We start from the raw sequence: 24066 nt of genomic DNA on the forward strand, positions 1-24066 counted from the left end.
CTCTCTCTCTCTCTCTCTCTCTCTCTCTCTCTCTCTCTCACAACTATAGTTTAAGCCTACAAATCTCACAACACTCCACTGTTATAATGATGATCAATATAATAAATAAAAATCACATTTTTATAAGATTGTGGAATATTGACGACTAGATGGACTACAAGTCAGCAGTTACTTATAGTGCCCCCTAATTTTATGGGGGTCCAATTTTATAGCTCCTCCTAATTTTTATTATTATTAATTGCACTCCCACTATACATGATATTTCCATTTCCGTAAATGCAAAATACGGTCCCTTATGTTTACAAATACATGCACCATAACCCTCAAAATATTAATATCTTTGCCATTTCCACCCTACTAAATTCTTACCGCCACTCTCGGCCCATTTCCAAGATGTTAGTACTAATTTTATTTTATTTTAATATTACTCGGCCGAAGCCAAGTTTCATTCAATAATAACATCCGAAAGGATAAATTCAACTACATAATGCAGAAGTTCATACATAATAAAAGAAGTAAAACAACTAGAGGCAGTAAAGTTTATTTTGGCCAAACAATCGACCACTTCATTGTTGTCTCTCCTAATAAATAAAAATAAACAAAACTGAAAATCTAAAGAAAAGAGTTCAAATTAAATCAATAATCATGATCGGACTAGTCAAGCTAGAGCCCTTCATCTGGAATTCACTGATAAGCAAACGACAATTACCTTCTAAAATGATTTGTGGAATTACATTTGGCGTACCCCAGCAATTGCTCTCCTAGCAATCATAATCTCAGCATAAAAAGCTTCTTCTACATCTCCAAGGTAAGGAAGGACGCAGAAACCTTTAACGTTGGGTAGGGGTACAAAATAGACGATATGAGGAGGATTTTGATTGGAGTATATAGATTTAAAGACATTTAATCATATTAAAATATAATTTTTATTTAATTGATTATTTTAATGTCGCATTGCGGAATTTTCAAATCATACATAATTAAATTATAGTAAAAAACTCATTAAATTTGGATGAATGAATTATTGTCTAAATATTAAACAAATATTTTTTAATTGAGTGTACAAACACATATTTTTGATGAGGTTTGATTATTATCTTTAAAGAGTTATATAATTCTTACCCTTTCAATCTAAGGCATTCTAAGTCCATCGACTAAAATATATATAATTAAACATTCGGTGTTAACTTATTTGTTTAGAAATGTGAATTTTGATTTCAATTTCCTACTTAAAACTTCAAACTTAATTGATGAAGGCTCAAAATATATTTAAGTTGTAGATATAAGGCTCAAAATATATTTAAATTACAAACATCTAACTTGAAAGGAGGAAGAGGAAGGGAAAAAAATCGAAATAAGGTGTTGGAAGTATGTCTCGAACCAAGGTACTTCAGCTTGGTGGTAAGTTGTCTATGTGAAGCAAATGATATATATTGAAACAGATAAATTTTTATTTTTTTTTAAAGTTAGGTAGGGCCTGTGTCCGTCCCTGCTCCAAGGGAACCAGCTTAGGCATATATTACTTTACCTTCAGTATCTCGAGCAACAAATTCAAACACAATGTCCAGATTGAGGTCACAAAGAAGAGCAAGAGACCAGCAACATTCTTTGAAAAGGTGCATCATATTTTCTGAAAAACCATAATATATCTCGTCAGTTGTCAATTGCTTTATCTCAAGAATAAGTAATCCACTTCTTGCAAAGCTTGCATCTTGAGTCTTGAAAGCCTGAATCAACGTTAAACAATCACCTTCCACCTCAACCATATGTACTGGAAATTGTACAGCCAGTCGGATCGTTTGTCTAGTTGCAAAAGCCTCTGCACTTAGAACATTTCCTTTGTTAGTCCCAAATTTGAGTCTCAATTTCCTCTATATTACTGACATTGAAGCAAAGAGATGAATAAATTGGGACGCACTTAAAATTGGGCTTACTTCCTACATGACAGAGTCCTAAAAATACAGAACCTAATTTTATATTTTAATTAATTTAGTTTGTTTGAGAGAAGAATGATAATGGGTTGCTAATTTTATAATAATAGGAGTTATGAGAGAGAAGAGAAATGAGCAGAAATCTTTTAAACAAAATCTCTCTCTAATTTTGGAGAGAGAAAAAACCTCTCAACATAAAAAAAATCTTAATTGGCCGGCCCCCTCCTTCTTCCATCCCGTCTTCTTTTTTTCTTCAATTTTTCACTACCCCATCTTTATCACTAAACCCCACAATAGATCCTTTAGAGTCCTGCTGTCGTCAACCTCTCTCATGCGGCGGTGGGGCTCTGCCCGTTTTTAATTTTCGCAATTTAAGCTGACTCTCTCATAGATCTATTTCATTTGGGTTTGGTATTCATATTTCCTACTTCCTTTTTGCTCTCCCATTCACTTTTCCGGCGAATTTGGTCTCTTTTTCGGCAGGTGGGTGGCTTTTTGGAGCTGCTGGTGATTTTAAGTCTCTTTTTCATCTCTCTGTGCAGACCAGGAAGATATGGGAGATAGATTTCATTGCAATTTCGGGAGCTCTTCTCTTTTCCGGCAAGAGCGACAACCAATGGAGTAGTGGCAGTGGTTGAAAGGCTTTGGCCGGCAATCTTTGACGATTTTGGCACTCCTCAATTTTTTGTATGGACCAGAGAGTTGTTATGCTATTTTGGATGAGGATTCTGGCGTGTGGGTGATGGTTTCCTGCCAGATCTAGTCAGATCTAGGTGGTAAGGTGTTTTGCTTTAGATTTTCGTTAATATTTTTTTGCTCAACTGGTCTTGTCTTACCATAATGACAGATGTAAATCTCATTTTCTCGCTGTGGCCTCTGGCGTCGATTTTTTCGTAGTCAGTGTTTGGTGTAGTGCTTCGCTGTATGGTGGTGGATCTCGGTTTTTCCCAGGCTGCCCTCGCCTCCTTAAATGGTTTAGGTAGGACGTGTTGAGTCACGACAGACAGGTGGTTGCTCCCAAACATTGGCGTTGTCATGAGATTTTAGTTGTAGTATTTTGTCGGTTGTCTGTTATTATGTCTGGTAGAGACGACTGGTTGTTTAGTATTGTGTTTAGCTATCGACTTTGTGGTAGTTCGTTTATTGGAAGTCTCCTGATTGATTCGGAAGTTTCGGTTCATCTTTCGAGACCGCTTTGCGTCTCAATGATGCTTTCATCCCGCGGTACTTGTTGCTTGTGGAATTTATCCGTTTCATATTGGAGTAGTAATCCTCTAATTTGGACGAATTTTTCCATCTCAAAGAGTCAAACTAAATGGAGTTGTTGTCTATCATTGAACCCATGTGTGATTAAGTCCTTGCAACCCTTTTTTTTATTTGTATTTCTTTGTATTGGCTCGGTTTTATCTCTTCGAGTTGTAATCTCTTGTACCTCTGAAAAGTATGAATGAATTGCAACAATTATCAAAGAAGAGAAATGAGCAGGAGAGAAGTGATATTTACAAAAAGAGAGATGAGAGATTAGACAATTTAATAACAAAATTGTGGCGCCCGCTCTTGATCTTATTATTGGGATCGAGAATGGCGTTCGTTGGTAATCGCTAGTCATATATCATATCTTAAAATGCGAAAGCGAATTTTATTTATGTTTTGTAGTATGAATTTAACATGTATGCTTGAACTTAAATTCAAAAAATTATAATTTTCGAAAACGTAAACTTTACGCATAGGGATGATGATTATAAAATCATTAGATTTTCATAAAAAAAATACTTATTAATATAAGCTAAATTATTGTATAAATGATTTTCATAAATTTAATATAATCTGTAAATTATATTATAAAATAATATAACATATTATAAATAATTTTTCATTAATTAAGTATTTTTTTGAAGGTTAGATATTTCTAAAAACAAATAGAAATTTTCTTCCGATTGAAGCAATTCATTAAAATCTCCCCATATTAACAACGACATTGACGAATGATCGTTCAATTGCATCAATGCACGAAAAACAAAAAATTTCTTTCGATTTAAACAACTCATTAAAATCTCCCCATACTATCCACGACATTGGCGAATGATCCTTCAATTGCATCAACAATCTCCACGAAACTTCCCTCCTTGCCGTCGCCGGATTATCGTAAAAGCTTGTACACCTCCACTTCTCATCCACCATTACATCCACATACCAATAGCTTGAAGACAACATGCACTTGAATTTCGTCGTTCCACAACATTTCTACCCCGCTTCCACAACCTTCACAATAAACACCATCACAATTAGCAAACTCCAATCCCCACTTGATAAATTGTATTTTTCGCATGATGCATTTTGTCTCTATCAAAAACACCAAACTTGGCCTCTTCTTTCGCACAAATCGTGCGATCTCAAGAACTACATTAGTGTAACGTACGCGACCTAAATCGACTTTTGTTTATAAATAATGTCTATTAACGTTGATTTTATTATCACGTAAAAATAAATGAGAGTAATGAGTGTTTAAATAATTTATGTCGATGATAAAATTTTTCGGTACTTTATCTACGATGAATATCGGGTATAATACCCGAAACGTTTGGTATTATACAAGTGATAGAGACAGAAGCATTTAATTAGGGAGACGACGTCTATTTTGTTTTATTTATTTATTTCTCTTCTTTCTTGACTGTACTTTTCCTTCCTTCACTCTCGATCGTTACTTACACGAGAGCCTAACCTAGCATTGTCTGCTATTTCACCCTAAAAATTTACATTCTACTCACTACACTCACAGTAATGATCATCGCCATCACTAGCATTCTATATATAATTCTCTTCGGCATTCATCACAGACAGAGAGCAAATACATCAACAACACAGCCAACAAAATTTTCTTCAAACACAGTCCATATTACAGTTCCATTTCATTACAAAACCAACTCTAAACTCCATGAAAATCTCTCCGTAACAAGCTACGGGAGTTAACAGTATAATTACACGAAGAAAGACACTAATTAATTACTCTGCCAAATTCCGATCAACCCAGAAAAATCTCAAAATAAATTATGCTAAACTAGAGATTACAAAGATCATTTTCCGTCAAAGGGGCATACCGTTTTGACGACCGGAAACCGCCGTAACAGAGCCGAGAAGTTTCGGTGTTAAAATCAGACCGAGCATTTTCCGATCGAGTTTGAACGCCAAACACACCCAGGGACTCAGGCGAACCTGTCCTAGCAGGAGACACGGTGAATCGAGTCACCGGAGAACACTGTGAGGTAACGAAACTTCACTTTCCTGTACGTTTTTAAGTCCAAAATCAACATAGAAACCATCCCAAACAACCATAGAACAACATATATAGAGATTGAAAGCTAATTCGACGTTTTATAGATTTTTCACCGAAATTTAAAATTTAAATTAAGAGAAAACGAGATGAAATTAGGGGAAACAAACCGGAGATACGTGATCCTCTCATGAAGACGAAGAGATTGGAGAACTGTCGACCTCTGCCGCTGCCGGAATCGTCCGGACTGACGGCGAGCAGAGAGAGAGCGGTGGAGAGTTTAGTCGACGTCGCCGAATGAAGAAGAAGGAGGAAGGAGAACTGTATATATATATTAAATATGAGTAATTTACTATATCACCCTCAACTGTTCAAACTATTAACAATATAACCAAACAGATTATTCAGTCAACGAAATAGTCCAAGGACAGAAATGTCATTTTATATCCGAACCTATTGAAATGTCAGCTATGTTCCTTCGTTTTTAAAATATTTACAATTATACCAACGTGTCAAAATAAAGTCAAAGGCCCTTTCTGGTCATTTGACTAATCCGAACCTGATTTTATATATTAAAGTAATATATTTATTTTCCGAAGCTAATACAATTATTTTTACTTATCCAAAAATTATGAAATTTTTACAGTAAGCTTATTATATTATTTTGAATAAAATATCAAAAATTCAGAATTTTTGGAAAACAGATTTATTTTATTTACATTTTTGTGTTAATAAGATTAATAAAAATGAAATTAAGTATTTCTTAAATTAATTAAAGCTCCGTTTTAATTTTACAGAATGACAGAATATTATTATTTTGTTATTTGGAATATTCTGTAATAATTTAAAAATATTTTTCTGTTATATAAGTATTTAGTTTAATTGAGAGAATGACTTAAAGATAAATATTAATGAATTTAATAAATGTTTTCGTTAGAGAATAAATCAAATACTTACAAAATTAGATTCTGGAAAATTTATTAAATACTAAATTATGATTTGTTAATCTGTAAAATCTTAGTAAAATATTTATTCGCTAAAATAAACATTTCTCATTAAGTAACAAATTAATCGATTAAATCGCGTATAAGAAATCTAATCGAGCGATACGTACGGAATTCAATTGTAGTATTCTATTTCGACGTCAATAGTTTAGAATGTATGTTAATGTATTGTCGATATCAATAGGTTGATAAGTTACGTGGATCGAGGCAAGGACGATTCGACAAGTATACTGTGAGTTTTATTATAATGTCATTATAGTATGTTATAAGTATATGTTTGATGATTGCTTTAAGACCACTATGCCTTACTCATTACTTATACATGATTTATGATTTCTACGTTTTTTTGTATGGCATAGTTATTTTAAAAACTAAATAGCCGTAGATGGCCTGGAGACCTTCAAATGAAGAAATTGTTACTTATGATTATATATATGATTATAGAAGTTTTACATATAAAATTCAATTGAATTATATAAATAAAGAAATGTTATTAAGTATATAAGGAAATGTTATTAAGTAAAGTATTTATGTATAAGAACCCAAAATACACTGTTTTAACTGATCTCGAAGGAATGATCAGTATGTAAGTACTAGGCCTCGAAGGAATGGTCCGTGTTTAGTCTGCGCAGATAGTACGTCATGGTTAGGTACTTGTTTGCGTACCGTGATAGGTAGATCACTACGGTAGCTAGCTACTACTGTAGGAATTCATCTGTCATTTTTCACTGATAGGGTTCATAAATAAATTCTGTTTTTTTCAGAATTACTATAAGTCAAATCATTACAACGTGTTCTATACTCTATTGATAAGTATTATAAAATGATTCATTTCTTTTATTAAAGAAAACGTAATGGATTATAATAACTCTCACTAAGCAAATAGCTTACGGATTTCTACAAAACCTATTATTTTCTCCAGGTTGATCATTAGTACGAAGTCTATTTCGGCAGCTATTTCCTTCTGCTTTCCAGCTTTCAGAATAAGGTCGGGCTCTTGGCAATCTTGGCATATTAGGGCTCTATCGCGTGATTTCTATTTCTATTATTGTATAATTATGTTTCCGCTAAAACTAATACCTTAAAAACGTGTGTTTATTTATAATAAAATGGATGTTTTATCAAAAGGATTAATGCTCAAGTGGCCACGTCTTCCGTCTCGACAAGGGGTCGGTGGGTGGGCGCCACAATTAGGGTGACCCAACCCATGTAGTTTTAGAGTAATGCTATCATAACTTCTGAGGAGTTGGCACTCTTGTCAGTCTTCGCCAATGTCTTTGTTCTTTTGAACCTCATCATTATTGTTAATCTCAATCACCAAAAAAGCAATAGCTAACGTGCTGCCGTCGCCGCCTCCTCATCTTCTTCTTCTTCGCTGCCGTTGAGATTAACACTTTGAGATCAGTCTTCCCTCCCTATTTATTTCTTTCTTTGACAGCCCAATCAAGCTTTCTTTAGTTTGCATCCCACTTTCACCAATTTATGTGACACAACACTGTCAAGGCCCTATTGCATCGATGAATCATTAGGAATCTATTTGGACTTAATAGTGATTAATGTATTAAATATTTGAGATAGTGACTAATGTAGTGACTCATAATACGGTGACACATATTTTAATTATTTTTACTTTGACTTTAATGAAACAAAATAAGAATTCAAGATTTTTTATGCCACATATCATCGTTTAATGAATTCACAACATTAAATCACTACTCCTATCATTACTCATATTAAGAGTATCTCAGCTGAGAGATCCAAACATGAAATTGAGTTTTTGTTTTGGCATTTAGTGGATGACATGGCATAAAATTCCAATATTTTCTCTCTCACATCCTCTTACAGAAACTCCTCTCTCCTAAACTCAACTTCTAATTTTTTACGCATTATCATTAAGTGTGGGACCACACTATTCATACACCGATCAATTATTTTGTTTAACTTTTGTTCATAATATTTTTTTAATGTTGAAACTTTATAATTTAGGATTTTACACTGGACCAATTCATCCTAAATTTATATATATATTTTTTATATATTTCTACCTATGTGCGACACCCACTCGCGATTTCCCTACAAGGATTTCCCTCTAAGGACGGGAGATCACTCGAGGGGCGTCGGGGGTTACGTTCTTAACAATTATCAATTTAGCAAACAAATTATTACTCGAGTTTTTATTCATAAAATAAAGTAAGATATTTAGTTACAAATAAGTTTGTTGAAATAAAAGCCAGGTTAAGTCTAAAACACACTTCGGCACAAGTGCCGCCCAAAAGGGTTATTTAAGTAAGACAATACTATGCTCTGCTCGAGACTGTGGAGTAATCTACCTCGATCTTCGAACGATAGCTTATTCTACAAGTTCATGCTGAACTTCCCAACTACTCGTCACCTGTAAAATTTTATTCAACGTTTATGAGATATAAAATCCCGTGAGTAGGCCGTTAATTATAGGAGGGTTTTTCCCTCCCTTATATATATTTCTAGATTCTACCCATAATAATGTTTGAAAATATTATCATGTAATGCATATTCAAAATCTTTGATGATTTTAATCTCAAATAATTTTTAATGTATTTCAAATATATATATATATTTGCAGTCAATTCAGACAATAAAATAAGTTATATATTTCTATTATATGGTAACCACTTTATCCACCGTCGAACCTCTATCGATAAAATCGATAAAGTCTAGTGTCCTTTCACTGGGACAGCTACCTTTCTACTCCCCAACCAAGCTCTGGTCGAGTTTCTGAACTACAGCCCGTAGACCTCTATAGCCCAGCGCCCTGTCATGACAACTCCAATCTAGGTGTTCCGTAGAACAAGCGTAGATTCATAGTGTGAGTCCTGTCGAACTCACGAATCAATTTATGCATATATATCCGTCCAAGTTTCCACATGTGGTTACATGTAATAGTAATTTTTTATAATTTTTTATGGATATTTATCCCCCTTAATTTATTTAGAATTCTTTCCGAATATTTTCTCCCACATTATATATATATGATTATTTATCATATAATTCATAATATTTTTTCCAAAATAATATATAAATTTATATCAATTCCAATTTATTTTCCCAGTTCGTATATATATATATATTCGTATATATAATACAATCAATCCTAGGTAGCTATTATATATATATTATATACAAACAATATGCATGATACATAATAAAATATAATCGCCTTCTATAATTAAAAGTCTACTCACAGTGATGAAGACCATTAATTAGCTAATCGGTATTAGCTACTTCTCCAATGTCTCCCGTAGTTTCGTTACCTACTAGACGATATAAAAATCATTACTTTTTAATTTTAGGATAAAAAAAATGTCTTGGTGTTCTATTTTAATTCGATTAGATCTCAAATTTGTATTAGTGTTTACTACGAATCAAACCGTACACGTCACACTCGTCGGAATAATCTTTAAATTACTTTTAAAATATTTCTTTAATTATATAAAATAAATTTTCTCAATTATTGAATTAAATACTTTTATACTATGAAAATATTTAGAAAATTTTACACAATATTACTAATCATTTAAAATAATATATTATAATTTTTCCAATATTTTCTAGACTGATTTATTATTTCAAATAAATTTTAAAACAATAAACAATATTTTCTTTTAAACTCTAATTTAACCAAAATCAAAATAAATTAAATTTGTTATCATAAAATTCCAATTTTTTATATATTATATTTAAAACAATATTTTCAACCTATCGTAAAAATTTGGTAGGTTTGGAACAAGTAAAAATGATTTCATTAGGTTTGGAATATAAAATAAGTTCGGGTTTTGTAAAATGACAAATACAGCTTTTGACTTAAAACTGATGCGATGGTAATATTGTAATTTTGTAAAACAATGAAGGCTATAAAGATATTTTAACACAGGTGCGGATAATTAAAATCAAACCGTTTCGATCAGATTGAGTCAAACCGAATTGAACCGAAATAAACTGAAATGAACCGATTTTATAACTACGAAAAGACAATTATATTCTTTGACTTTTAATTGACCAAATAAAACACGTTGACAATTGTGCAAATATCTTAAAATGGAAAGGAAAGAATAGTCTTTTAACATAAAAATCGATTTTCTGTTCTGTTATAAAAACTCTTCTTCTTCTCCGCGACGACGCGTCTCTCTCTCTCTCTCTCTCTCGCTCGCTGCTCGCCGTCGGTTATGCCGACTCCGGCGGCCTCCGGCTCCAATACAGGTACCGATCGACGCGTTATAAGGTAAGGATCACTATTCTAAGATTAATTTCTTTCAATTCCATCACGTTTTCTTCAAATCACGATTTTTAAGATTTAGGGTTCATCGGGCTAATTTGGGGGTTTTGTCTAATTTTCATATATGTTAGACTGAATCATCTTCTGATCATTTCTACGTAAAAATCCTAATCAAAAACTTAATAATTTGGCCGAATTGAATTTTGAAGATTCGGTCACTTACTGTTTTGGTCGAATTTGATTGTTTTTGGTACTGGTTGGCTTTGAGACAGGTTGAGGACGTTGAATTGGAGCTTGAATTTGCTGGAATCGATCGACTCGGTGGTGACTCGGTTTTGACTCGGTCGGAACTCAGTTTCTTACCGGCGGCTGCTGGCTTATCGACGGCGATAATCGTGATCAGTGAAGGATGAAGGAACCGCGTCTATGATGAGGTTTTATTTTTCTGGAAAAATTTGGTTTTGAGTTGTTCTGTTCTTGGCCGAATTTGATTCTGTGATGCTGTTTTGGTGTGTTTATTGTGATATGAATCCGAATGGGGTTATACTGTGTTAGGAGGATAGCTTTTGACTAGATAGGACTGCTGTTAAGGTGTAGAAAATAATAAGCTGGCTTGTTGACTTTTTAGCAAAATTTGGCTTGATTTGAGTTTGTAAAAATGGGGATGCTATGTGAGATTTTGCTGCCGGTTTGAATTAAGGAGTATGGCTGTCAGGCTTGCTGTTTGTGTGTTAAATTTCAGAAATTGTAGGCTAGCTTGATGTGTAGAAAATTTAGCTTTGACTAGTGTTGTTTGTTTTGTGCAGAATGTCAAGAAGGTGGCTGCTTTGTCTAGGTTTGCAGCTGTCTTGGAAGATTTCAGCTGAAGAAAATGGGCTGCCGAGAGGGAGTATTGTGTAGGTAGATTTGTGATATTGCAAATGGTGTAAGTGTAGAGAAAAGGATAGTTTCTTATAGCTTTTTATGTATTGAAAATTACTTGTAAAGTTTTGTATTTTAAACATTGTAAACAACTTTCTTATAGTAATATTAGTGTAGAACGGAAATTTAGTAATGTATAATCTCTATTTAATCCGTTCATCTCAAATCGATTCTAATTTCTCTCGTCAAATTATTACGCGAAAAAAAATAATAATGACTACGACTAATAAAATAATAATTAAGGCTAATCGCGACATCCTAATTTAGAGTACGGGTGTTACACTATGTATCATTGATTTGGCACAATTTGAATTTTTAAATTGGATTACCATTGCGTATACTCTAATAATATCTACCTTTTCCATGCCTTCTAATCCTAAGTTAGGATTTAAATTTGAATTTTCTTACTCGAGAATTTCTTGTGATTCAAGCCCAGCAGTCTCCTCCTCACCCTTGACTTCTTTCTCTTCCAACCACTTCTAGAACACCTGGATCGTTCGGCCCCTCCTTGTTCTTTAGCTCACCATCCATATTCCTCTGCTCCGCCCCAAACTCTCTTCTCATCACCAAAATATTTGAATTTGCACGAAGCCATGCTCCATCAATTCCGTACCCTCCTTGTCAGCATCACAATCTAAGTCGATATGATTCAGCGTTCCAAAAGTATAATAGAAATTCGATAACCTCTCATATCGAAAGCTAGTCCAAAATTTTGTATTCTCATGATTAAGCAACATTGCTCCCATCCTCGAAGGCTCATTGACAATCACTATCGCACGTGAACACACGATACTTCCCCAAGATACCCCCCTTCCGTGCATTTCTTGTGTTGAATATCTTCCCTACCATATTTCCAAGGGCATTTTCCACTTTTGGAGTCATGAGACCTAGAGAGGCTGGTTGTGAGCTTTCAGGCACATCAACATCTTATCAAAGACGTACTCTTCTAGCCTTTTCGAACCCATAAAACTTTGTAGCAACATCAAAGAATGACCTACACTCTGATTATAAACTAATCAATGGTTCAGAAAAATGTTTTAGCTGATGTACATTATGCACCTTTCATTATAAACTAATAACTTTAATTATAATTGAAAAAAAAGTTCCAAATAACATCAAAAACAAATAAATAATTCCAAATGATATTGTCTAATATGGAGGATAATCCACCCTAGTTGTCTCTCGTCAGTCTCTTGATGTTGAATGAATATGTTACCCTTGATGATCAAATGTTAGAAATTTTGGGACCAAAAGTGTAATATGTGATTTTGATTTTGTCCACTCACAGTCAATTCATTAGCGAAAATTCAAATACGCAAAACAAAACGTCTCATCTTTTCATCTCTGTTCAAATACGATGGAGAAAATTTCAAAACCCAAAATGAACAAACGAAAATCAGTGCCTACCCTAGATATTGAGGATATGTTTAGTACACAAGAGACCCACAAATTACAAGTTCGTTGTTGTGTTGGTATCCTCCCATGGAGGAAACCAAGTGAAGAAGCCACTAATGAAGAAGATAGAGAGAAAAGAGCTTATGAGGTTTGGGTGTCAGAAGTTATGTTACAGCAGACTAGAGTTCAAACTGTGATTAATTATTTCAACCGTTGGATGCAAAAATGGCCTACCCTTCATCATCTGGCTCTAGCTTCTCTTGAGGTTCGCAAAAATGGCCTTTCCTTTGATATAAAAATTTTCCTTATGATTTTAAAGTTGGCTTTTTTATTTTATTTTTACCTTTAATTACTTTGGATGTATCTACATGATTTAGTTAGTTTGTTGGAATTTGATGAAGGGGTTTGAGCTTTGTGCAGGAAGTGAATGAGATGTGGGCAGGTTTAGGCTATTATCGGCGTGCGAGATTTCTACTAGAGGTGTGTTGTGATGATTTCTTCATGAAGCAAAATCTTTGATGCTCATTGTGTCTGATTCTGGAACACCCTTTTTGCTTTAAGTTTAGTATAGTGTTCATATCGGATGAATAGAATTCTTTATTTAAGAATTGTCATTCATGTTAGGGAGCAAAAATGATTGCTGAAGGAGGAAGTGAGTTTCCAGACACAACCTCTGCCTTACTGAAGGTTAGAGGAATAGGGAATTATACAGCAAGAGCAATTGCTTCAATAGCATTTAATGAGGTGACTAATTTGCATTCTTTGTATTTTGGATAGTTAGGCTTTAGGAGGGGCTCTTTACAAAATTTTTCTTTGTTGCAGGCGGTTCCTGTGGTGGATGGAAATGTCATACGGGTACTTGCAAGACTAAAGGCTATTTCTGCAAATCCAAAGGACTCTGTTAGTATCAAGAACTTTTGGTAAACTTATTCTAGACTTATCTTTTTCATTGCTTTGTCCAAGATAAAATGTTAATCAGTCGTGCTTTCAGGGACAGTAAAACAAAATAAAGCTATATGCACAGAACTATGAGGATGTATCATCTCCACTTCACTTGCTCTAGATTTTGGTGGTCGATTATCATATCTCAATTTAATCATTATCTGAATTCTGATCTGACTTAGGTTTTTGCAAATCCTAAGGATGTGTAAACATGATTCCCAGAAGTGGCTAATATACATTGCATGCCATATCAAGCCTTTTTTATTGTTCCGTGGCTTGAGAGTTTTATATTAATAGCTAGAATCACCATTGTTTTTTTTGACGACTGTATTATGTATTATGTCCTTATCAGGAGTTTAGCTGCTCAATTAGTCGATCCTGTCCGACCAGGAGATTTCAACCAGTCTTTAATGGAACTTGGTGCCACCATATGCACTCCATTGAGTCCTAGTTGTTCTTCGTGCCCAGTATCAGACCAATGTCGTGCACATTCAATCGCAAAAAATGATAATTCAGTTTCGGTAACAATTTATCCAACCAAGGTCGTCAAGGCAAAACAGAGAGAAGAATTTTCTGCAGTTTGCTTTCTGGAGATTTTGGGAGGCAAAGGTATTTCAGCTGGAAAAGTGGCCGATAGTATGTTTCTTCTCGTAAAGAGACCAGATGATGGTCTTCTTGCCGGTCTGTGGGAATTCCCCAGTGTAATGTTGGATGGAGAAACTGATTCAACTGTGAGAAGAAAAGCTATTGATCAGTTTTTGAAGAAAACATTTAAGCTTGATCCAAGAAAGACTCACAAAATATCATTGAGGGAAGATGTCGGAGAATTTGTCCATATATTCTCTCATATTCGTCTCAAGATTTACGTGGAAATATTGACATTACATCTTAAAGGTCGGTAGCCTCAACTGACCCTCTTTGTAGTATGAAACTGGCAAAAATTTGCAATATGGACACATTTTAAATATTCGTATCTGTTTGCATGAAGATGGAAGCAATGGTTTGTTTGGAAAGTGTGATGACAAGACTTTGTCTTGGAAATGTGTTGATGGCGAGACACTTTCGAACACTGGATTGACATCCGGAGTGAAAAAGGTAACGTATAATCCAATAATTCCAAAATTAACATTATGCAAATTGATGAAAAATTCTATATATTAGAAATGAAGGAAAGGTTGTCTAGTAATGTATCCTTAATGCAGGTATATACAATGGTTCAGAAGTTTAAGCAGAGTAGGCTGGCTGTTGATTCCCTTCCTGCTAGAAAAAGAAGAAAGAAGGAATTGTAGAGATCCTAAACAATGGAAGTGAAGCCGAGCCGTTTTGTGTAAAGAAGCTTTAACGATACATCTTCTAGTTTTAGCAGCTAATTGGAGAAAGGCATTGTATCGCTTTTGTAGTTGAGAGTCAGTCAACAACAACTAATGTTTTTTAGTAAAGGTATGAGGAGGATTCAGCTCTTCGCTTTTTAGCATTTGAATTGAAGCTTGTGGCTCAATAATTTAATCGCTTTGGCTTAGAGTCAACTTATAGGTTGGTTGAATATTTTGTCGCTCGCTCTACCAGATTAGTATTGTTAATTTATTACTTATATTTGTCTTTGAAAAATAAAATAACTATCTTATGAGTTTGCAGCATCTAGTGCTTGTGCATATTTTCTTTGGCCACTCGATAGAGTTTGCAGCATCGAGTGAAAGCAATCTGGGCATGTTGTAATTACAGGGAGGATCATATGTGTGTGTGTATGTATATATATATATATATATATATATATATCTTTGAAATGTGTATCCTCTTTCCGTCTCAAAATACATATGGAAAAAAATAAGAAAATTCTTTCAGGAAGAGACAAAGGAACGATTTTGTAATTTTGATAGCATTTAAATGGACCACAGCACAGCACAGGCTCTATTTTTGAATAACTAAATACAAAGAAACAAGTGGCATACAATCCTCTATAATTCTTGTGGATCAAAAGTGTCTCCCTTCTTCTTCTTCTTGTCCATCTAGCTTGTCAAGTCTGATAACTCTTCTCCTTTCTGCAAATTCGCAACAAGAATCGACGAGAGATGCATGTTTGGTGATTGAGTAGCATTTAACAAAACAAGACAGTATATATATACAAGATAATGGCAGTACTAGGAGCTGGAATTGGTATTTCGAGCTTCCCGTCCTCATCATCTTCATACCTAAATCATAATTCTACCAGAGTTGCTTCCTCTTTGTCTAATTTCTCCACGCTCTCGCTGGTACGTATTAGTATAAAAGCACTTAGTATATGTGCAAATGCAAAGAGTTTCTCATCATCAATATTCTCTTTTAAGTGCAGAAAAATGTTAGTGGATGGCTAGCTTCTAATCCATGTGTAGTATGTTCTGCTCTGCAAGAAACGTCTACTTCAGCTGGTAAGTTTTTCTGATCGAAGCCGCCATGCCTCCCAAAGTATGCGTCACTTTGTAAGGAAACTGACGTGTATTTTGGGATGGAGGTGATATGCTAACTTTTCCTGGAATCTGATATAAAAACAAGCAGTTACTGCTGAATCCAAGGACCAAAAAATGCAAGCACTTGATGGTGATGAAGCAAAGGAGGCTGAAAAACCGGCTGCGGCTAAACAGAAGCCGAAACCTCCAGCAAAAGCGGCTGCCATCGCCAAGTCGCTGCCTCAGCTGATGGAGGACGAGGTGATTCCTGCACTGAAGGCTATCCTGGAAACACAAGCTGATATCTCGGAACTCGAGTTATCATTCAAAGATAACAGGGTAAACATTTTTTAACATGGATACCCTGATTGTTTCTGACTTGATCATGCTTCTTTTTGATAATCTATTTAATGTCTAATTGAAATAATATCAGTTGGACGGTTCGTTTCTCAAGAAGGGTATTCCCTATGCGTTTTGGGCATTCTTCCCTACTGGATCATTAACAGGTTGGAATCTTACAAGAATAGAAATGACAATGTATGTTCTTCATATGCTATGCTGACAAATCCACTCATTTTATAAATTTTGTCTATTGTTAGGTCCAAAAGGATTTTCATTGTCTTCATATGGCAATGGATCAAGCACAGTGGAGCCATTTCTCGTTGACGAGAAGAAGATTACGGGAAAACATGTAGTTTTCTGGGTCGAAAAACGACTTGCAGCTCAAGGAATCATTCCAGTGTGGAAAGAGTAACTATTTATAAGTTTCCTTGTTCATCATTCCAGATGATGCTGTAAAGATGATGACCAATATACAGCACAATTTTATTTTATTTTTCCGCGACAATATAGAAATCTTCATTCACGAAATGCATATTGCTAACGCAAAACAGATAAAAATGAATTGATGGAGCCATGGAGAATATATAAATGCACAGAATTTAAAAACTCAAATTCAACATGACTCTTTATGTGAACTGCTGTTCTGCTTTAGACATCATGTCACTAATTCACCAGCATAGGTAGGTTGAATTGAAATATGCAAAATCCATGATTAATTAACATCACAAAAATTTATTATAAATATTCAATCAAGTAGCACAATCTTGAAAGACTAGAAATACAAACTGACAACTGAGCATGAGAGCCCCGAAAGTACATCACACACACAAACTTCATCACAAACATTAATGGTTATTATCCAGTCAATTCAGATGTCATAACTTATCAGTCACGAAAAAAAAAGAAAAAAGGATGTTGATGTTAGTAGCCAGAACTGGGTGGCGCACTACGCATTGCACGTCGAAGTTCAGCCAAGAAGTCCATCCCAGGTGAAGGAAGGCTGTTTAGAGGAGGAATCATCTGAAAAATGAAGAAATGAAACAGAAGCAATAATTGAGAGAATTCTAAAGAAAGAAAAAGGGAAAAAAGATGACAAGGAGAAAGGAGTCTTTACATATAGCAAGGTGTATAATAATATGTTTACCTGATGAGGAAGTCGGAATTGTGTCCATGCTGATGCACTGCTCCCATTATACATAACTGGTCTTTCTGAAACTTGAAGCATAATGATTAAATTATATGTGATTCTTATCATGTAACAGGGCACCAAAAAACCTAACAATATGTTGAGATAATAACATAACCATTTGCACACTGTAAAAACCCTTTACAAAAGAAGGCATTGACTAGACTCATTGATGCAGTAAAAGTAACCGGCTGTGATGAGTAATCATCAATTATAATCTTCAAGTGCATCATAAACTCATTCATCACCCAATTTCCAGTTTAGTCACAAGTTATTCATCAAAATGTGTTATTCATACTAATCCCAGCTCAATAATAATTAGCACCCAGGTGAGACGAAAGAAGAATTTCATGAAACCCATTCGATTATCAGTTTAAAGTTAAATTTCTTACAACAATAGTGTACAGCACATGCCACGAGCATGAGGATATAGAATAAAGAACCAACAAGAAAATAAACTTTTTTTTGGCATATATTAAGTTCAGGGTAATATCTTCGTGGACGCAGTAGCTATATCAAAATCTTATTAAACACGGTCCAATATTTGTTTATATTTGTATATCCCTGAAAGCAATTCGTGTACCAAGAAATGAAGTTATCACATGAGCATAAGCCATACAAAAGACGCATTCGTCTGATTATTGGCCGAAAGTTAGTACACTAAACTACAGATTAGTCGAAGGTAAAGAAATTCCTTCACTTACCTGATGAGTCTGCTGAAATTTCATTGTACCGATGGAGTGTAGCTGACCAACCTGTATTTGAAGCGAAAGAAGGCTTGAGATAACTGATTGCATAACTTAATGCCATTTCAGTTGTTAGAATCATCAAAACAGTTAACCCAAAAAATAGCTTTATCCTTTAAAGAGCTTTCACTGTTAAACACCACATTGGCATCCATCATATTTCATCACACAATTAATTTACGCAGCGCAGCAGATGATGCACATTCATGCATAAAGTAAAAGCGGTATTCCTAGACAATAAGCAACATTGAACAGAAGAAGAGACGCAATAGAAAATTCTCAAACAGACTTGAAAGATAATGCATACTAGACTCGAATCAGTGTTCAAGAAGCTGTTTTAATTTGACGAAAACATTATGACATTTTTAAAATATCAATCACCAAACTCTAGATGAATGAATAAACCCTTAGATGGTTTTTTTTCCAGAAGGACTAGTGACTTAGGGGCATACGATCATTCAAAAGCTGTGCAGCATCACTTCTAGAACACCCTTCTAAACCAATCAAGGTATGGCATGCATTCTCGTTGGAGAAACTACTGCTCCCAGCATCCCCGGACAAATTTCTTGGAGCAGCAGGTTGACTCTTCTCTCCCTCATTTGCATAAATACCACTTACTCGATCGAATCCTGCAGGACATTCACACAAACACACTTTGAAAGGGATCCAGTTTCACACTCAAACTATTGATTTATGCCACAACTTCTTATATAAAGCATAGCTCCAAAGCTGATCCATTTGAAACTTAAAGAGGAATCCAATTAACAAGTAAATAGAAAAAAAAAAAAAGAAGTCAAATTTTACTATTGCCACCAAAAAATCAAAATGAATAAGAATTAGCTGTAAACCCAATAAAAATGAATGAGCAGACCTCCGGATTTGCGGCGGTTAAGTGAACGATTCCTGCAATAGGAGGGAGAGGTGTGTTTTATAATTGCGCTTAAAGTTAGGGTTTTTGGTTGATGAAATGATACAGAAGAAGAGCACGTCGTTAGTTACCGCTGATTTGGTGGCGCGTAGCGCTTGATGACGGGGGCGGAATCAGGTGCGACTGGGGTAGGATTTTCCAACATCTTCTCCGACCAAAATGAAAGTCGTCCTCCTTCCTTCCTCCTGCCTTTTCTTCTACGCTCAGTGCGGGCTGTCCACGACCACGCGCCTTTTTGTCTGCCAGCCCAAATTTTGTAATGTAATCCAAGAGAAAAAATATATATATAAATCATAAAACGTCCCTAACATTTGCTTTTATGTAATGTTTTCCCCATATTTTTTCATCACTTACTATTAAGACATTGTCTTTTTACTTGTGCTTTAAAAACCAAGTACAAACTATCTTATGTTGAATAAGAAAATATTGAAATGTAGTTTTGATGATAAACTATCATAAATATGGACGATTATAAGATGCTCTTCTAGAAAGAAGATTGATTCCAGAGTCTGTCGGCTCGATAAGCAATTTCGCGAGTTGGGGATGAGTTGTTGAAGAGCTCAAGGAAATGGCAAATGATGTCCTATTTTGTGCTTTTCTATTTAATGTAGTAAAAGGGAAGGCAATAAAATGAATATCATTTGTCATTATGATTAGACATATGAAAATATAATACATCGATCATTTATCATGACCTATTTATATTGCAATGAAGAAATCACTATCATAAGCACGTCATTAAAGCGGACTTCCAAGAATTATAAGAATAGACTTATAATTAATTAAAGAAAAACAAATAAAATAGTTCAACAACCATTTTTCTTGAATATAATAGTTCAATAATCTTATTGTACTAAATTGGCAATTGCTGCTTGAAGTTATAATTAAACTAAAAGTTTCAAATTTTAAAGCTGAGGGGCTTTGTCCCTCTCGTATGATGATATAACACGTATCGCGAGAGAGACGGAAGGAGAGCTTCTTGGCTCCGAGTCAGAGAGGACAATTACTTCGTCTGACCTCCCTTCAAGTCGGGACACTAGGGATCAAGAAAGCTGCTGATATGGACAAAGACATCGCGAGTCAGTATGACGAGGAGTTGTACCGAAATGTCGAGGGTGAAGAGCCGGTTGAGGACAATGATTGGGAGGAAAAGGTCGAGCCTTAGGAGGAAAGCGTCAGATTTAATTTTGAGAACCCCGAGGAGGATTTCTATTCAGAAGACAGTGAGGATAACGATGAGTGTCACCCTATCATGCCGAAAATGGATGGGATGTCTTGGGCTGTGGGTTTGGGACAGGGATGGATCTATAGGTAGCATAGGAGAAGCAGCAGTTAGGATTAGATTTAAAAAAAAAAATTATATATAGACAAAGAAATTATAATATTAAGTAGAAAAGTATTATACTCGCTATATATTTAAATTATATATATTATGGATATGTATAAAAGTTAGGAGAGCAACAATTGGATTATGATATAGTAAATATACATTTTATGCTAGAAACATGGATTAGTATTTAAAAGTAGTATGAATACTAACATAATAATGTAAAGTTCATATAAATTTTATGCTAAATTTAAAAATATAATATTTCATCATAAATTATAAAAATTATTTATTACAACATATACTAAATAAAAAAATATTATACCTCCATTTCTAAATAGAATTCGTTTTGACTTTTTAAATACATCCACTTTTAAATGAATCTAGATAATATGGAAGGAGAAGTTACTAATAATTCTAATATTCTATAAGGAGTATTGAAAATTTGGCTGAATTTAAACTTATTTAAAGTCCATTTCATATTTAATCAATAAATTTAGATACTCAAGATTCCAAAGTTAAATGAAATATGATTTTTTTTTTTTCTATTTTTTCCAATTTTCTAGCTCTTCACATTGGAAGAGGGTTGGCTGAAACATTCACATTAAATTTTTTAGTTGTAGATTCTGTGGATCTAAAAAAATGAAAAGTGTGATTCATGTATATATTCATATTATTTATATAAAGTTATACACTTTAGATGTAATTAAGAATATTAGAATAAAATTTTACGAATCCATAACATTTATTATTAACAATTATCTTGTTAAAATATTAAATATAGGTAAAATAATTTTTTAGACATTAAAATATTTTTGACATAAAACATAAATTTTCAATATCTAATATATAATTTATTTATCAAAAAATAATAATACTATAGCTAAACTGATACTACATTTACTTCTTTAGTCGTTTATTTATATATTATAATTATGATATATAAATTCTTATCCTCCCTTAAATTTGACATTATAATAGAAATATATTACATATCGCGCGGGCTAGCTTTTTCGGCTAGATCCATCGCTGGTTTGGGATTATTCAGGTGGCATGCCTGTGTTTGAGACCGCCATGGATTGTGGCAGTCATTTCCATTCTCGAAGTTTGTTGTGGATTTGATGAACTCGTACAACGTGGTTCCCCGATGTTCGTTGATCTGGTAATAGGCTTGATTTATATGTTTGAAGCCTAATGTCGTAGAGTCGGCATCATAGCCTTCTACAGGGTATTCCAAAGCCAGTAGCAGCTCTACCGAGTCGATCCCCCAAAGGGTCTTCCAAAGACAGCGAAACCGTCTAAGGTCGAAGTCGAAACGTCTAAGAGGGTCGATAAAAAGGGGCGAACTAGAGCCAAAGACGTCCAACAAGGTAGAGGAGCCGGAGCTAGATGTTGAGTGGGTTAACTTTTTCCAAACGTAAGGGCATTGCTCCTCTCCTCCCTCCAGTTCGAAAGAGACCCATTGACTCCGACAAGACCAAGTTTGCCATGCTTATGGGGCGATGCAATTACGCCTAGCTCTTAAATTGGGAAATAGCGGTGTGGGGTGACCGACGTTTATGTGCCTGAGGCTTCCCTTAATGATGGCAAGAGGGAGGCTCTGAAAAGGTTTTGGGTGGCATATGCCGAAAGGTTCAGTTGGACTTGGTTGGACCTTTTCGGACCTCAACCGCTGTTTGATGAGGGGATGAGAGCCAAGAACCCTAAAAGTATATGCCGCGACTTTGTCGGCTTCTTTGTATTTTACTTGTTTCATGTCTTTCGTTTGTTTCATCCTTCATCATGATTCCTAACGTTGCTTCGTGTTTATCGGTGCAGCGGACGAGCTTCTGAAAACCATGACAGAGACTAAGGAGAAAAGAAGGGACGGCATGAGGGGTGCAACCTTACCAAGGCCGTCGGTAAAAGGTAGTCCAACTACCGGTAAAAAGGTAGTACCGACGGCTAGCCCTAGCACTGGTCGAACTCTTCTTCTAATTAAGAAAGTGTGTGTGTGTTTTCTCATATGCCTTAATTTGACCTTTTATTTACTTTCTGGATTTTTATTTTTCCACGTCTACCGTCAATATCCTGGATCCGCCCTTGTAGGGCCGGTAAAAATACTGGGCAAACAAGGCCATAATCTAGGGCCCGTTTAAAATATCACTAAATCACATGGAGTAAAGGCCCAAAAAACACTCAGTTAACAAAGCACTGTACGTGTGACTGTGTGAGTGAATCCCGAATCGTACGTATATACAATGTTCTTTAGCCAACCTTTTAAATTAACTGACAACTCTAAATTTTAAATTTAATTCAAAGCTAACAAGAGTATTTTTAGGGATTTGTGCGTCAAAATTAACATTAACTAGTCAGGGGGTCCGTCCGGTGGATGGGAGAGCATTTTCCTTCAGAAATTATTTAAACGGATGTTATATGTAATCAGCATACCATAATTTATATTTTAGAAGTTCGATAATCATCGAAATATAAATACGAAAACGAATGTTTAAGTAAAACTATCCAGATGATCATTAAGATTAATTAGAAGAAAAAAAATTCCTAACGAAATCTAGAACTGTTTGCTTGGTTCATCGATGCTAATCTTCTTTCTCAACTTTAACTCTAACGACGGACTTTGTTTGGTTTTCCCCGTATCATCCTCGTCATCAGATGAAATATACATGGCTCTTTTTCTTTTGTTGGATTTGTCAGTTATCGGAGTCATGTCACTATCTTCTCGATTGGTATCCTACCATACCAATTTTAAAAAATTAAGTTCATTATATATGTGTATATTTTAGGAATGAAAAAGCGCCTTATAACTAAAGAATCAATTGATAGTGTTTATACCTCCAAATCCGTATCGACGTCTTCTTCTTCTTTCTCAGAAGCCTAGAAGGAAAAAAAAATTAAAGCTTTTATGTTAAAAATACGGGTGATAAATAAGGGAGCCCCAACTATAATTTTATATATATATGTGTAAGGTAAATGTGAAAAAGTTTACTCGAGTGAAGTGTTTATCCTTGAATTGTTTAATGAGACCCTCGTCTGATGTCACTCGCTTAATGATATAAGTTACATCACAATCCAAAAATAGATCCTCCTCGGTAATTCCAAATTTGAATAACACTCCTTGTCAGCAATTTCCTCAAATTCAGCTAAGAGATTTTTATTTGATTTTTCCTAATGATGATCAGAAAATAGATAAGGTGGTTTACAAACACGTTTAAATAGAAATATAAACATAAGTTCAATTTATTTTCAACCTTGTTTGATGGATTATAAGGTCCGTTGCAGATTTGCCGATCAACAATTTCACCATCCGATCAAATAACATTAATGATGTTGCTCTAGTACGATTACAGACTCTCACTTGCATCTTAAATATGAAAAAAAAAATTATGATATATAATTGA

The 24066-nt window shown here is 34.6% G+C and overlaps 2 protein-coding genes across 2 annotated transcripts; both read left to right on the forward strand.

Annotated features, from left to right (window-relative positions):
• Positions 1 to 12736: 12736 nt before the first annotated feature.
• Positions 12737 to 15005, forward strand: LOC139883540 (adenine DNA glycosylase-like). The gene is made up of 7 exons (XM_071867705.1): positions 12737 to 13039; positions 13195 to 13254; positions 13399 to 13518; positions 13597 to 13694; positions 14069 to 14610; positions 14705 to 14811; positions 14919 to 15005. Exons 1-7 carry the CDS (start codon positions 12737 to 12739, stop codon positions 15003 to 15005), a joined length of 1317 nt encoding a protein of 438 aa, XP_071723806.1.
• Positions 15006 to 15845: 840 nt separating this feature from the next.
• On the forward strand, positions 15846 to 16893 carry LOC139883541 (uncharacterized). The gene is made up of 5 exons (XM_071867706.1): positions 15846 to 15965; positions 16046 to 16121; positions 16249 to 16478; positions 16573 to 16645; positions 16739 to 16893. Exons 1-5 carry the CDS (start codon positions 15846 to 15848, stop codon positions 16891 to 16893), a joined length of 654 nt encoding a protein of 217 aa, XP_071723807.1.
• Positions 16894 to 24066: the final 7173 nt, after the last annotated feature.

This window comes from Rutidosis leptorrhynchoides, unplaced genomic scaffold, assembly GCF_046630445.1.
Source record: "Rutidosis leptorrhynchoides isolate AG116_Rl617_1_P2 unplaced genomic scaffold, CSIRO_AGI_Rlap_v1 contig414, whole genome shotgun sequence".
Lineage (NCBI taxonomy): Eukaryota > Viridiplantae > Streptophyta > Magnoliopsida > Asterales > Asteraceae > Rutidosis > Rutidosis leptorrhynchoides.

Coding starts and splice junctions, on each gene's coding strand:
- LOC139883541 (XM_071867706.1), top strand. CDS start 15,846: ATGGCAGTACTAGGAGCTGGAATTGGTATTTCGAGCTTCCCGTCCTCA. Junction 16,122..16,248: donor AGAAACGTCTACTTCAGCTG/GTAAGTTTTTCT, acceptor AAAAACAAGCAG/TTACTGCTGAATCCAAGGAC. Junction 16,479..16,572: donor TATCATTCAAAGATAACAGG/GTAAACATTTTT, acceptor AAATAATATCAG/TTGGACGGTTCGTTTCTCAA.
- LOC139883540 (XM_071867705.1), top strand. CDS start 12,737: ATGGAGAAAATTTCAAAACCCAAAATGAACAAACGAAAATCAGTGCCT. Junction 13,255..13,398: donor GTGCGAGATTTCTACTAGAG/GTGTGTTGTGAT, acceptor CATTCATGTTAG/GGAGCAAAAATGATTGCTGA. Junction 14,812..14,918: donor TGACATCCGGAGTGAAAAAG/GTAACGTATAAT, acceptor TCCTTAATGCAG/GTATATACAATGGTTCAGAA.